The sequence below is a fragment of the Clytia hemisphaerica genome, unplaced genomic scaffold (genome assembly GCF_902728285.1).
Source record: "Clytia hemisphaerica strain Z4C2 unplaced genomic scaffold, Clytia hemisphaerica genome assembly, whole genome shotgun sequence".
NCBI classification, from domain to species: Eukaryota; Metazoa; Cnidaria; class Hydrozoa; order Leptothecata; family Clytiidae; genus Clytia; species Clytia hemisphaerica.
In genome coordinates, this window is record NW_027103902.1 from 660896 (window position 1) to 673366 (window position 12471).

At 33.6% G+C, this 12471-nt stretch overlaps 1 protein-coding gene across 1 annotated transcript; it reads left to right on the forward strand.

The window, feature by feature from the left end:
- Positions 1-648: 648 nt before the first annotated feature.
- LOC136808955 (uncharacterized) lies at positions 649-2839 on the forward strand. The gene has a single exon (XM_067065522.1). The coding sequence runs from the start codon at positions 1017-1019 to the stop codon at positions 2556-2558; it is 1542 nt and encodes a 513-aa protein (XP_066921623.1). The 5' UTR covers positions 649-1016; the 3' UTR covers positions 2559-2839.
- The last annotated feature ends 9632 nt before the right edge of the window (positions 2840-12471 follow it).

Genomic DNA, 12471 nt, shown 5'->3' on the forward strand with positions numbered 1-12471 from the left:
CCGGCTATTAGGTACCCGAGAGTAATGCTCAAAGGGTCTAATGCTAATTTTCACGAAATTTTTTAAGTTAAAACATTCCAAAGACTAGAAAAATTGTGATCATATTTTCTTTCTGGTTTACAGAAGCGCTACGCTCTTTTTGCCATGACGCTCGACATTCGTTTTTCTCTAACATTAAAGTTTGAAAAAAATATTGCATTTTTATTTTTTCATCCTCCAGTCCAAAAAGTTATCTTCAAGGTCTGTAAACCAAGAAAGAAAAAGTACTTGCCTTAAACCAATAAAAAGATTTGAATATAGAATTCACCAAAAGCAGGAAAATGCAACGACTACTTTTATTAAAAACATCCATTATTCCCAATGGGGATGATCAAGTTTTCATTATTAATAAACTAAATGTATTACCTAAAGTAAAGAGATGTCTCTAAGGTGGTCACTTTTTACTTCACTCAATCTAATATTTACAACTTTAGTGAGAATTACATAAATTATAAATATTACAATTTTTGAAAATAGTATTGCTCCACCAAGAAAATGGTTGAAAATGATGGCCTGTCAAGTGCCATTTTAATCACCCCAAAACGAAAGAATTATTTTTTCCGTATATCTTTTAAAGATCTACACTTAAAACATGGACCCCTTTACAAAAATATTAGAATCTATTCCATTCACCCTCACAAACAAATTAATGTCTCCTATTCTTTGTTGGAAGATCATGGAAATTTAAACTAAACTTTGAGTTTGTAGAGAACAAGCTTCTTCGAATCTTGCGTAATTTAGAATGGGAGGTCTGTTTATTTGAGAGTAAAGAGTGCATGTTTTTAAATATTGATTCAGTGTTGTACTTGAGTTTCACCTTCTAAATTCTCTTTACATTCAGGATAAAAAACTAGAGAAAAATATCCAAAAGTGACAAAGAGTCTATTATTCTTTCAGTTTCAGTACAAAATTTTGCCTTCTTCTCTTGTGCACACATAAATATTATTTGATTCGCGACTCTAGCCTCACCATAAAAAATGAAAATAGCAATAGAAGGATGTGCGCATGGTGAACTAAACAAGATCTATGAAAGCATACAATACATTCAAGGAAGAGAGAAAATAAAGATAGATTTATTGATATGTTGTGGAGACTTTCAATCAGTCCGGAATAAAGATGACATGCTTAGCATGGCCGTCCCTCCCAAATATCGTGAAATGAAAGATTTTCCTGATTATTATAGTGGTAAGCGTAAAGCTCCTATTTTGACATTGTTTATTGGTGGAAATCATGAAGCTGCTAATTATTTGTATGAGCTACCTTATGGAGGCTGGGTTGCAGAAAATATTTATTATCTTGGGTATGCTGGTGTTATCAATTTTGCTGGTTTGCGTATTGGAGGGTTGACTGGTATATTCAAGTTTCATGATTACGGGAAATCTCATTATGAAAAACCACCTTTTGATGAGCAATCAAAACGGTCATTTTATCACGTTCGTAGTTGTGATGTTTCAAAGTTGAAACTATTATCTGGTACATCGTTTGATATATTTTTGAGTCATGATTGGCCAAAAAATATCTATAATTTTGGTAACAAGAATCAGTTGATGCGCTTTAAACCCTTCTTACGTGAAGAAATTGAAAGTGGTACTTTGGGTAGCAATGCAGCAGAAGATTTGCTACACTCTTTGAAACCAAAATACTGGTTCAGTGCTCACATGCATGCCAAATTCTCAGCAATAGTACCTCATAAAGATGGTACCTCTACCAAATTTTTAGCTCTCGATAAATGTTTACCAAATCGAAATTTCTTGCAAATTCTTGATCTTCCAGAGGCGACAGAGGATCTCACATTTAAACATGATCCGTACTGGCTATGTATTTTGAAGAATACACAACAGAGCTTTTTCAAGCGCTCATTTTGTTCTTCTTTGCCAGATGAAATGAAACCAACAGAATTTGATGTTCAGAAATTCTTAGAGCAGGAGCCAGATCTCTCTCTGTATCCTTTTGTTCAATCACCGCCTGGATCAAATCCGCAAACAGAAGAATTTTGTGAACGTTTTCGAATCCCAAATCCATGTCAATTCACACCAAAATCTCAAGCCTCGTCATCAACTATTGCTCCAACGCGTAAGCTCAATATTCCAAAACCAAAATTGAATCTACTGAAACCAATGAAAGATGATTTCGAGGATATTCAGCAACCAAAAGAAAACAAAAGTGTCACATCAAGACAATCTGATGATGATTTTGATGACCTTATTAACCCAAACAACATTTCTTCAAACCCAGATGAAATTGATTTATCTGAAAAGGAATCAGACAGTAGCAGTGATTCTGGTAGTGACTCTGAATCCTCAAAGATCTCCAAAGCTGAATTGACCAACAAAAACTTATCATCCCTCCCATCCTTCATTGAAACACCTGTGAAGCAAACAGCTGAGAAGCGATCATCATCAGATTCTGCTGGAGATTCAAGCTTTACCGATTCTTCTGTTTCAGATACCACCAGTATTAAGAAACCGAAACTTATAAGAAGAAATCAAAACTTATATACACCATCAAAGGATGAATAAGATAAACGTTTAGTAATTGCTGAATTACTGGTCTATTCAAATATTGTACTCTATAGGTCCCAGAAAACTTCCCCTCGAATTTCTTTTAATATTTCTAATATTACCACAGAAATTCTTTTTATAGTTGTATTTTTATTAAATTTTTCTGCTTCTAATTATTTGTTTTAACTCGAACACTTTTGTGTTCGTTACGTGTTTTCGATTTAACTTTTAAATTTTAACTTGTATTTAGAGCTTTTTATATTCATACGTAAATTTTCAAATATTTATAAAAAGAGGACTTCCTTAAAATTTGCTTTCCTTTATAGTAACCATTCCTCAGAGCCTGTGCTATCGCAATTTCAGGAAATATTGGTCATTTGAAATGTTTAGAGGCTTTTTAAGATAAGATATAAAGCAAGCAAAGAGTACCTGGTAAAAAACTGGTATTGCAGCAGATTGCAGGTGAAATTTTAAGGGCAAAGAATAAGTGCAAAATTGACCATTTAAAAAAAAAAGAAAGAAAATGATTGATGCCATCATATGGGTCATAAATTCCTGTGTAATTAATGTCTTAGTTAAAAACATGCTTTCGATACTAACTTGCGGGAACATATCTTGGCGAATTTGGCTAGTTTTTTTTGTATTTTACTAAAATAGCCCCTAAGATTCATCGAAATTGCTTAAAATAAGGCAAAATAAGACAGATTTAGCCTGTATTTTGCCAAAATTAAAAAGTTTGAACATTCGCCAAAATAAGCTCTTGCCCTTAATGCATATTTTGAATCCCCCACATACATTCTTTATTAACCCCAGTCTTCTTTTTCTGTTTCAGTAAATAAAAGGTGAATAAAAGTGAAAATGAAAATGAAAATGAAAATGAATCAAATACAATATGGAGCTTTCATCATGAAGAGTTGTGCATCGATGCAAATTTTCCTAAGCTCAGTGGTGTTTGCTTACGGAGGGTTGCTTTTCCTCTTGACAATTCCTCAAGAAAATGATTTATGGTAAGTAGAAAATGATTCAAAAATCAACGATTTTGTACAGATGAGATTGAGTTTTTATAAGATACTTTAATAATTTGGTCATTTTAAGTAATAAAAATGACGCGTTCGTTAAAAGTGACAAAATCTGTCTTATTACTGGTAAAACGACCAACCAAATCACAAAAGAACTTGTAAAAACTCCATCTCGTCCCATTTTCCAATTATAAAAAAGATCCTTGTGGTTTTCATCAGCAAGACCATCTTTTTTCCCCTATCCCAGATTACCCAGTGAGAATTTTTAGCCTGTGGTGCAGTGTGGTTATAAAACGAAGTAGATATTTGGAAATTTGAATGCAAATATTTTTTTGCTAACAAAATTCGGTCATTTTATTAAAAATTATTAACTACACGAGGTAACGTGGTGACATAAAAAAAGAATGAATTGATTTTTATCATACACGTTTTGAGGTATATGTAAAAAACATAAAGATTTCGAGGCTGGCCAAAGTTAATAATGACATTGTAAATATACACGGAGAGCTGCTGTGAGCCCGTTGTGATTTCTTATGATTTCTAGTGAAAATACACCAAATATTCTTAAAAATATTTAAAAACGTTTATTCAAAAATAGGTATACGATGTACAGGTTTACACTTTATCTTATGCAAGGTTGAATATTGTATCATTTTATTTTTTAGATGGGACAAAATGGCTGGAGATTCATTCATTATCTTTGAAAACTGCTGATATAAGGTTGTTACTGGTGTCATTATACTCTTTATTATGCAAAATTCACTTCGGACGAATATTCAAATTCGATCATCACTTTGCACAGGATATACTTTAGCTCTAGTTTAGACAGCCCACCTTTTGCCCTGCCTATTCTAATTGTGAACTAAAGTGGGCATAAAGTGGGCTGTCTAAAGGCTGGTCTCCATTTGCGCGCGCTGCGATCGCACCTTTTGGCTTCAATCCTTTTTGCTTGGAAAAACGATTACGTCATGAAAATGTAGCGCGCGCTCGAAAGAAAAGTTGAACACATTTCAACTTTTTTCACCCGTTACGTCTGATCGCGCCAATGGAGTTGTTTCATTTTTCTTTTGACCAATAGCGTGGAAGCTTTGCTCGAGAAATTGCGATCGAAGCGCGCGCAAATGGAAACCGGCCTTAAAGTCAATACATTGTCCTCTTTTGACGTCAATGCAATGACTTCTTTCAATCTTTTCCAAGCGAAGATTTTTGCTGCCAACTTTGCCTATTAGAATAGGCAGGGCAGAAAGTCGGCCGTCTAAACTAGAGCTTACGAAAGGTTCGACGGCTGGTAGACAGGACCCTATTAAAATTAGCAAAACAATTTCTGTTGTTGACATTACAAAATGTATTTTTTAGTAATATCTGAGAAATATGAAAGCAGTACTTTCAAAAGTCACTAATAAATATTCCCATCGGGACATGTTTAATTTCAAATGATATTAGGTCTCCTTAGAAACAGTATTAATGAAATTGCCAACTTTTAATTATAATAATAACGCATCAAACGACTTTATAGTCATTATGAAAATCAATTTACTGCCAATTTAATCACCTTTCTTAATCAATATTGTATGCGTTTCTCTTGTTTTCATTTTAGTTGTGAAAGCAGTTGGAAAACGTGGTGACCACATTTCCATTTGTTGTTGATAATGATATAACGTTGTGAAGATTTCTTTCTTGACTTCAACGATACTAATAAGTAAGTAAATAGCACTTTTTTGAGGAATTTAATGGCCTTAAATTTGCAGGATCTGAAATTAAGACGAATTTTTCTGCTTTTTCAAGGAAACAGCGGCTGATTTTAATTAAGGGGCTTTTTATTAACACGAAATTTTTCAATTCGTGTTAGTAAAATGACTAGTAATATTCGTGTAATAAGGTATTTAGAACACATTTGATTTTCAGATCATTTGGAATATTGGAAATTTATCTTGAGTTTTCATTTATCTTTACAAAACACCAATCGAAGAACCAAAGATTCTTTTGATAAGAAATAAAGACTAAAGCTTATAGTAAAAAAATCGAACCGTTAAAAAAAGATTTTAAATTGTCAACAAAGAAAACAGTTACAATTTCAAGTTGAAAAAAGACACAGAACCACGTTTAAAAAACTTTATACAATTGTAGAATAAACCATGCATGACTATTTTAATTCGTTTGGAATTCTTTTGAGAACATAACTTCAGCTCATGCTAAGCTTTCCTGGATATTAATCAAAAGATTTAAACGATTAATTCGGATAGATTTGTCTAATACTGACTGACTTAAATACACTCTCTCTCTCACACACTGATTGAGCAATTCTCTATGGTTGATAAATTGATCAACATTTTGATTTTGATTTCAAATCATGACACCATTTTTCTTACATGGTTGTTTAAGTTGTTCTACGTTTTGTTTGGGTGTTTGAGGCGCTAATTCTTAGGATTCTCTGAACGAATCTGTAGTTCACTGCGTAAGAGACCTCACTTTAATAAGTTCCTTGCTTTAATCTATACTCACCCGTGATTTTCCAGTGTAAATTGGTTTTCGTGATACGTTGACGAAATTATTTGATTATAATGTCTGAGGTAGACTATCAATATGTTAACCACAGCATTTGTATTGAAGTATACTGGCTTTTTAACGCCTGGATCAACATTGTGATGGAACGTTCTAGATAAAGAGTATATTGTCAATAGAAAAATTGTTGCTAGCTTTTAAGGACTGTTTTCAATGCTCTGTTAGTATGTGATTGTGCGATGATAAATTGTCACAATCAGAAGCGCTGGTCTTGGTAGTATGTGATTGTGAGATAATAAATTGTCACAATCAATCTTTGCATTTATTCGACTTTCTCACCATAACTGTGAATGGCATAAGGTTTCTCTATTCATAGGTATGGTCTTCAAAATTACCCTCCATGGATGTCAACTAACAGATCAGTTATGTAAAAATCTTTTCATTGCCGCTTAGACCATTTCACAGCAACTGTGTATATGCCATGAGTGAAAGGCATGTCTGTGATTGCTGGTTTCCTTGCGCTCTATCATTGATTCGGCTAACTATGATCATGAGCATGGGTAATTCTGATGATTTTCTCATAGTCCCATCATAGTCATAGCAACTTTGAATGGTTTGAGCAAAACGCCTGTGGCTGCTAATTTTTCTCTATACATAGTCCTCAAAGTACGAAGAGTAATCAAGGACATTTTATACTTAATAAGGGATATCAAGTAACTGACCCGTCACGAGTGAAGGTTTTTTCTCATGGTTCCCTGCTCAAGTTTCCCTCAAAAATGTTTTTCTTTGATGTCATCTAACGACCAGAGCCAATGTAGATGAGTTTTTCTCATGTTTTACTAATATCAAGTTTTTGTTTACATCTATAGCAAACCTAATTCATTAGCAACAAGTGTTTAATTAGCTAAGGACCAGGAAATTAGATTGATGTAATCATTATAAACGACTTCTTCTCTGTTCAGTTGAAGTTGCTGTGTATAGTTGAATTAATTTGTTGCTAGGAGTTTCTTAAAAACTTATTTATTTGTTTTTCTTTGATAAAGAAGCATGTACAATGAATTGCAGAGTTTATTCTCAGTTTTTAAAAGAAAGCCACTTAATAAGACTTGTCTTGATCTGACTTATTTGATATGCGTTCTTTGGGAGAAAATTCTTACTTAAAATCGTCCATTTTTTTACACGTATTTGTGATAAAGATGTCACTTTAGCAACGTATTTCTTTTTATATGTTTATTAAAAATAATGCAATGACGTTACAGTGATTTGAATTTATTTATTATCTCTGGTCGGTTATGTAATGAAGTAATTTGTTGTGATTATGTCTGGGTCAGCAGTGCTGTCAACAGTCTTTCGATTGTGGCTTATTTCTGGTCTGTTGTTCTTTTTTGCTATTTGGTTTTCGGCGTTAATTGGTTACGCGTTTTTAATAAGAACGTGAGCATTATTGTGCGACTTTTTAAGAAATTGGGTGTATCAGAGTCCTCGAAGTCTTAGAATCTCCTTAAAATTTCCATATTTTGTCCAAGCCTGTTGTATATTCCCACTCCTTTCCCTGGATTTCTTCACTTACCCTTGACCCGTCTCTTTAGGTGCTGAGTATCATATCAAGCAGAGTCATCAATTACCATTTTGGGAATCTTTGGTATGACCCGGCTGGGGATCGAACCCATAACCTTGCGCACCGTAGCTAGATGCTCTACCTTTATGGGTTTATGCTACGGCCGTACCATATTTGAGTGAATAATTTTTCTGCAGCCAAAGTTAGTTTGAGATTGAATACAGTGTATACTGAAAATCATTTATACAGTTTAGATATAATACTACAGAATATTTGATAGGTAGAAATTTGAAAACCTCAAGCTTCTTTCTCTTTTTTTACAGCTTTTACAACGTTAGACCTTTTTTTTCAGGAAATGGTACACGTTAGAAATGTCAGAGATTCTATTTGAAATAGGTTTCTCTACCGAACCTCTTTTGAAAGCATAATTCATCGTGGGCAGGCTACTGGGCATTAATCTTATTGCAAACATCAAACTAAAAATCACAGAAAGACGGAAACTATTTCAACTCATGACTTGCATGATTTTTTATAAGAACATCCACAATGTTTGAAGCCTTCAGATGTTCTTACATAAGTTTTAAACCTAAATCTAAATTGTTCTTAACATGTTCTTTTTTTCATCGTTTTTTTTTTCATCGTTTTGTGAGCATTTTTGTCCATTTTCCTAAGAAATCGAGTGTTTTACTGTCTACAAAGTCTTAAAATGTTCTGAACTTGTTCTTAATATTTTGGAGATGGAAGCCTTATGCTTTTATATAGTTTGTTCTTATAAAAATATGTGTATTATTAATGTTGCAAAAATGTTGCATTATTAGAGAAAAACGTCATTAACTTATTTTATTGTTTTTTTCCGCCAATTAAAGTAAACATTATGATTTTTTCTGCTGTAAAAAATGACCCATCTCTTATCGTTTATTAAATGGCTTCTCTGTGTGTTGTTACAGTTGATATTTTGTGTGAGAAAATATTCCTTGTTTATGATGGTCACTTCTTTGAGGTGTGTAATGAAGTGATCATCAAAATATTTCTGTCAAAATTCTGTTAGAGAAAAGAATTTGTATTTATTGGTGGACTGAAGTATTTACTATGGTTTTGGTTCTATCTTTTTGGAAAATCATAATTTCAAAGTCACATAAAAGCTTACAGCTTGTGAGTTAGACAATGATCCAGGTACAATTTTCATACAAAAGACCCAAAACATAAAAATTTTCGTTGAACTTTTTTAGGGGAATTCTCATAGCTTATGCGCCGCGGGCGTAAATTGTTGCTCTGAACAATCTCGAATAGAGGCATTGGAATGTCAAAGTTAGCGAGAATTAGATCACAAAAAGTCTGGTTTTCTAGTTTAGTATAGGCTATACGAATTTTTGAATCTGTGTAAAGGTGTGATATGGTTCTTACTGGTTATATTCTTTTAGTAGTTTGCAGTTGTTCACATGCTTGTCACGCAGCTTGTGAGATAAAAGAATGTGTTAATATAGTTTATAAAATCTTGAAGAGGGTTTGAAAAAGCTGGCAAAGCTGGTAGTTGCTTACTGAAAAGTTGGAAGCGGTTATAATGCAAAAAAATATGGGGAAAGTCAAAGGAACAAGTAATACCGATACATTACTTTGGTAGTGCTTGGATATTAAATCATGAAATATGCCCCATAACAAAATTATTGATGAATAATGAATTCCAAATAAAGATTGACTTCTAGAATCTGTTATCTTCTAAGATATCAAGGAGTGTAACAGAGTGCAAAAAACTGTGCTGTAAACAATCTGTTTTATGAGAATGTCAGACAATATCGTGACAAAGGGAGTGTTAGAAAATTTTCAACAGTTATTTTTATCTCTCTTATCACTGCACTAGATCAGTTATCTTCTATCATTCAGACTTGAATAAAACACTTTTCAGATAATACATATTTACCAATTTCTGAAACTTTGAAATAACTTTACTTCTTTTCTATATTACAGAAAACGAATAAAACACATAATTGTCAAGATGACTTCAGACGACCTGCAACAAAAGCTTCTCCAGTACATCAACGAGGCGCGTTCAAAACCTGCACTCATGGCCGCCAAATTCAGTTTACTCTCAGAAATCGACCCAACTCTTTATAAGAAACTATTCAAATATGCGTCCGGATTATTAGACGTTTTGTCCGAAATTGACAATCCTGGTATTCAATTTTCGGACATTTACACTATATTGTCAAGTCCGCATAATGATGTACAATCAACCGTCAAGTTATCGTTATACATGTATAAATTACGGACCGGAACCATAACAGATTCGGAATTAGAGGACCAGCTTGCAAACACGTTTAACGAGAACAGTGTCAAGGAACTTGTCTGTAAAGGAATCGCTTCTTTGTATTGTGAACATTACGGAAATGCATTCGCTTACCTGTCAGATGCTTGCGAACAAGATGTGCACGCCGCGCGGTCAATCTTGTCCGCTTTTACTGTACCGTTTTTGAACTCTGTTCGTAGTGACTTGGTAGATGCGCGTGAAAAACATTTGATTCCTTGTTCGTGTGGGACCGGAGTACAAAATCACGGTTTCAGAGTCGGGCTAGTGCACGCCGTGAAGACAGCAGCAAGCTGTGAGAATTTAGCAGAGACATCTTTTATTTCAAACCTCGTCAATAATAACTCGACGAAAACAAACCAACCGAAACTGTCTTTCCAATTATGCCGTTTGCACCGGTTAATATCGGAATTCGATGACGTCATTCGTTTGTTACAAAATTCGAATTTTGACCGTACACCCATATTGAGGATGTATCTGAATGCTGGTCGAAGTAATTTCGCGGACATGTTTTTGACGTTAAATGAACGTTTGATTGATCAGAAAGGTTTGAATAATTTCCATTCTGGTTCTAATGGTAATGAACAGATTGTTATGGACACGAGTATCAGTGTTTGAAAAAAACGTTAAGATTCGCTTTTGTTAATAATGACTTTTACGCGGAGAATATAAACTTTTTGAATAAAGGGAAAGTCCCTGTCAACCTCGCTCCCTGAGTATTATAAGATTTCTGATGCTTATCGGTTAAGGTGGACTACTCAAAACAATACGTCAATAAAAAATCTGACGGTTTTTCCCAGAGAGGGAACTCGCGCATAGGATGCACATGGAGGAGATAAGGTCTAGGGGTACTTGATTTGGTTCTCTTTTTCTGTCTACGCAGAAACTGTTGATGAATTTTCGAAACATTTTTTTATTTCAGAAAATCATGTTTTGTTTATGATTATATTTTTCATCTTTTGAGGTAGGGCCATCAGCAGCTTCTCGTTACACCCGGTAATCTTTTGATGTATAATTAATAAGGATATAATATTGCAAATAGTATTTTTAAATATATTTTCTTGAAAAATGAAATCCGACCAAAATAAACGTGAATGAACAATGTACATATTCTTTATTACTGCCATATCCGGTTAAATAAAAGTTTAGGTTTTCCGTATTCCCAATTTCACGCGAGGCAAGTATTAATTATTCTCAATAGTAGGAATTAGAAAAAGAATTCTGATTTCAGTCGAAATTTTAGGTTTGCCTTAATTAAAATTCGCGTTAAAACAAGTTTCATAGTTAGGTTTAGGGGCATCATAGTAAATTGGATAGGCTCCTTACATTGTTGTGTTTGATGTCACATTTTTTTTAGCAATGAAACAATTTACTAGCAGAATAGGTATTTTACCCGCGTTACGAGGTTACGAGTATTGATCCAAAGTTTGAAATGACGCTTAGGTTAGAGGGGCTGAATTTCGAAAATGTTACATTCCATTTTTTTGACATTTTTATGACCCTTTTGAGAGACTATTTTTCCAAATTTTATCAAGGCAAATTTTCAAACTTTATTAATAATCCAAATTACTACGAGAATTTATGACCCTTTGAGGTAGTCGATATCTCAGGTAAGTTATGGCATGTCTCAAAAACCTGAAAATTACCATAATTTTTGAAGGCCATTAGCCGGCAGAAAATGAGGAAACCAATGATTTGCTACGAGAGGTACCATGATGAAGTTGCGCTGTAGAGGTGTTACCTAATTGTTTACGCCCTTATTTTCGCAAAAAACCGCAAAAACTAAAAAATGCTGACGTCAGCAAAACTTGTTTTTTAAATAACTCCAGTTTGGCTAAAGATAGAAGCATGAAATTTGGACTGAAGCTGCGTATCATCAAAAGGATCATTTTGCAAAAAATATTTTTTGAAATTTTGCTGACATCAGCACTTTATTGCAAAATTTCGTATTTTTTTGATTTCTGCTGACGAAAGCAAAATTTTGAAAGTTTTTTTTTGCAAAATGATCCTTTTAATGATATTCAACCAACGATGTAAAAATAATAGATAACCAACTACCTCTAGAAGGCACTTCTCCCAAGAGAACAACCATTGTTTTCCTATTGAAATGAGCACTCTATTAAAAAGCTCTGTGTGCAGTGCGTGTTATGCTTTTAGCTAGATTTTGACACACTTTTAGACATCCATTGAATTGATAGAAAATTTGAATTGTTATTTACTGCAAATTTTGGAATTTTTTTCAAAAGATAAAGGTACCAATCTTTAGACAAATTGACTACGGATCGGCCTGATACCACTTAATCTTCATCTGGATAAATAAACGCTCGTAAAATGCTGTTATCTGAAAAATATATGTGTGATTTGAAATGCGATATCTCACGTATGAAAAGTGCATGAAGGTTGCATGATACAAAATAAACAGATGAATGTTTATAGAACAATAATATCTAATTAAAAAATTCCTTCTGTGACGCTGCCTATAGGAAAATACACTTTTTCTAACCCAAATTTTGGAAAAATATACATCACGTGATCGATTCTGTCCAATAG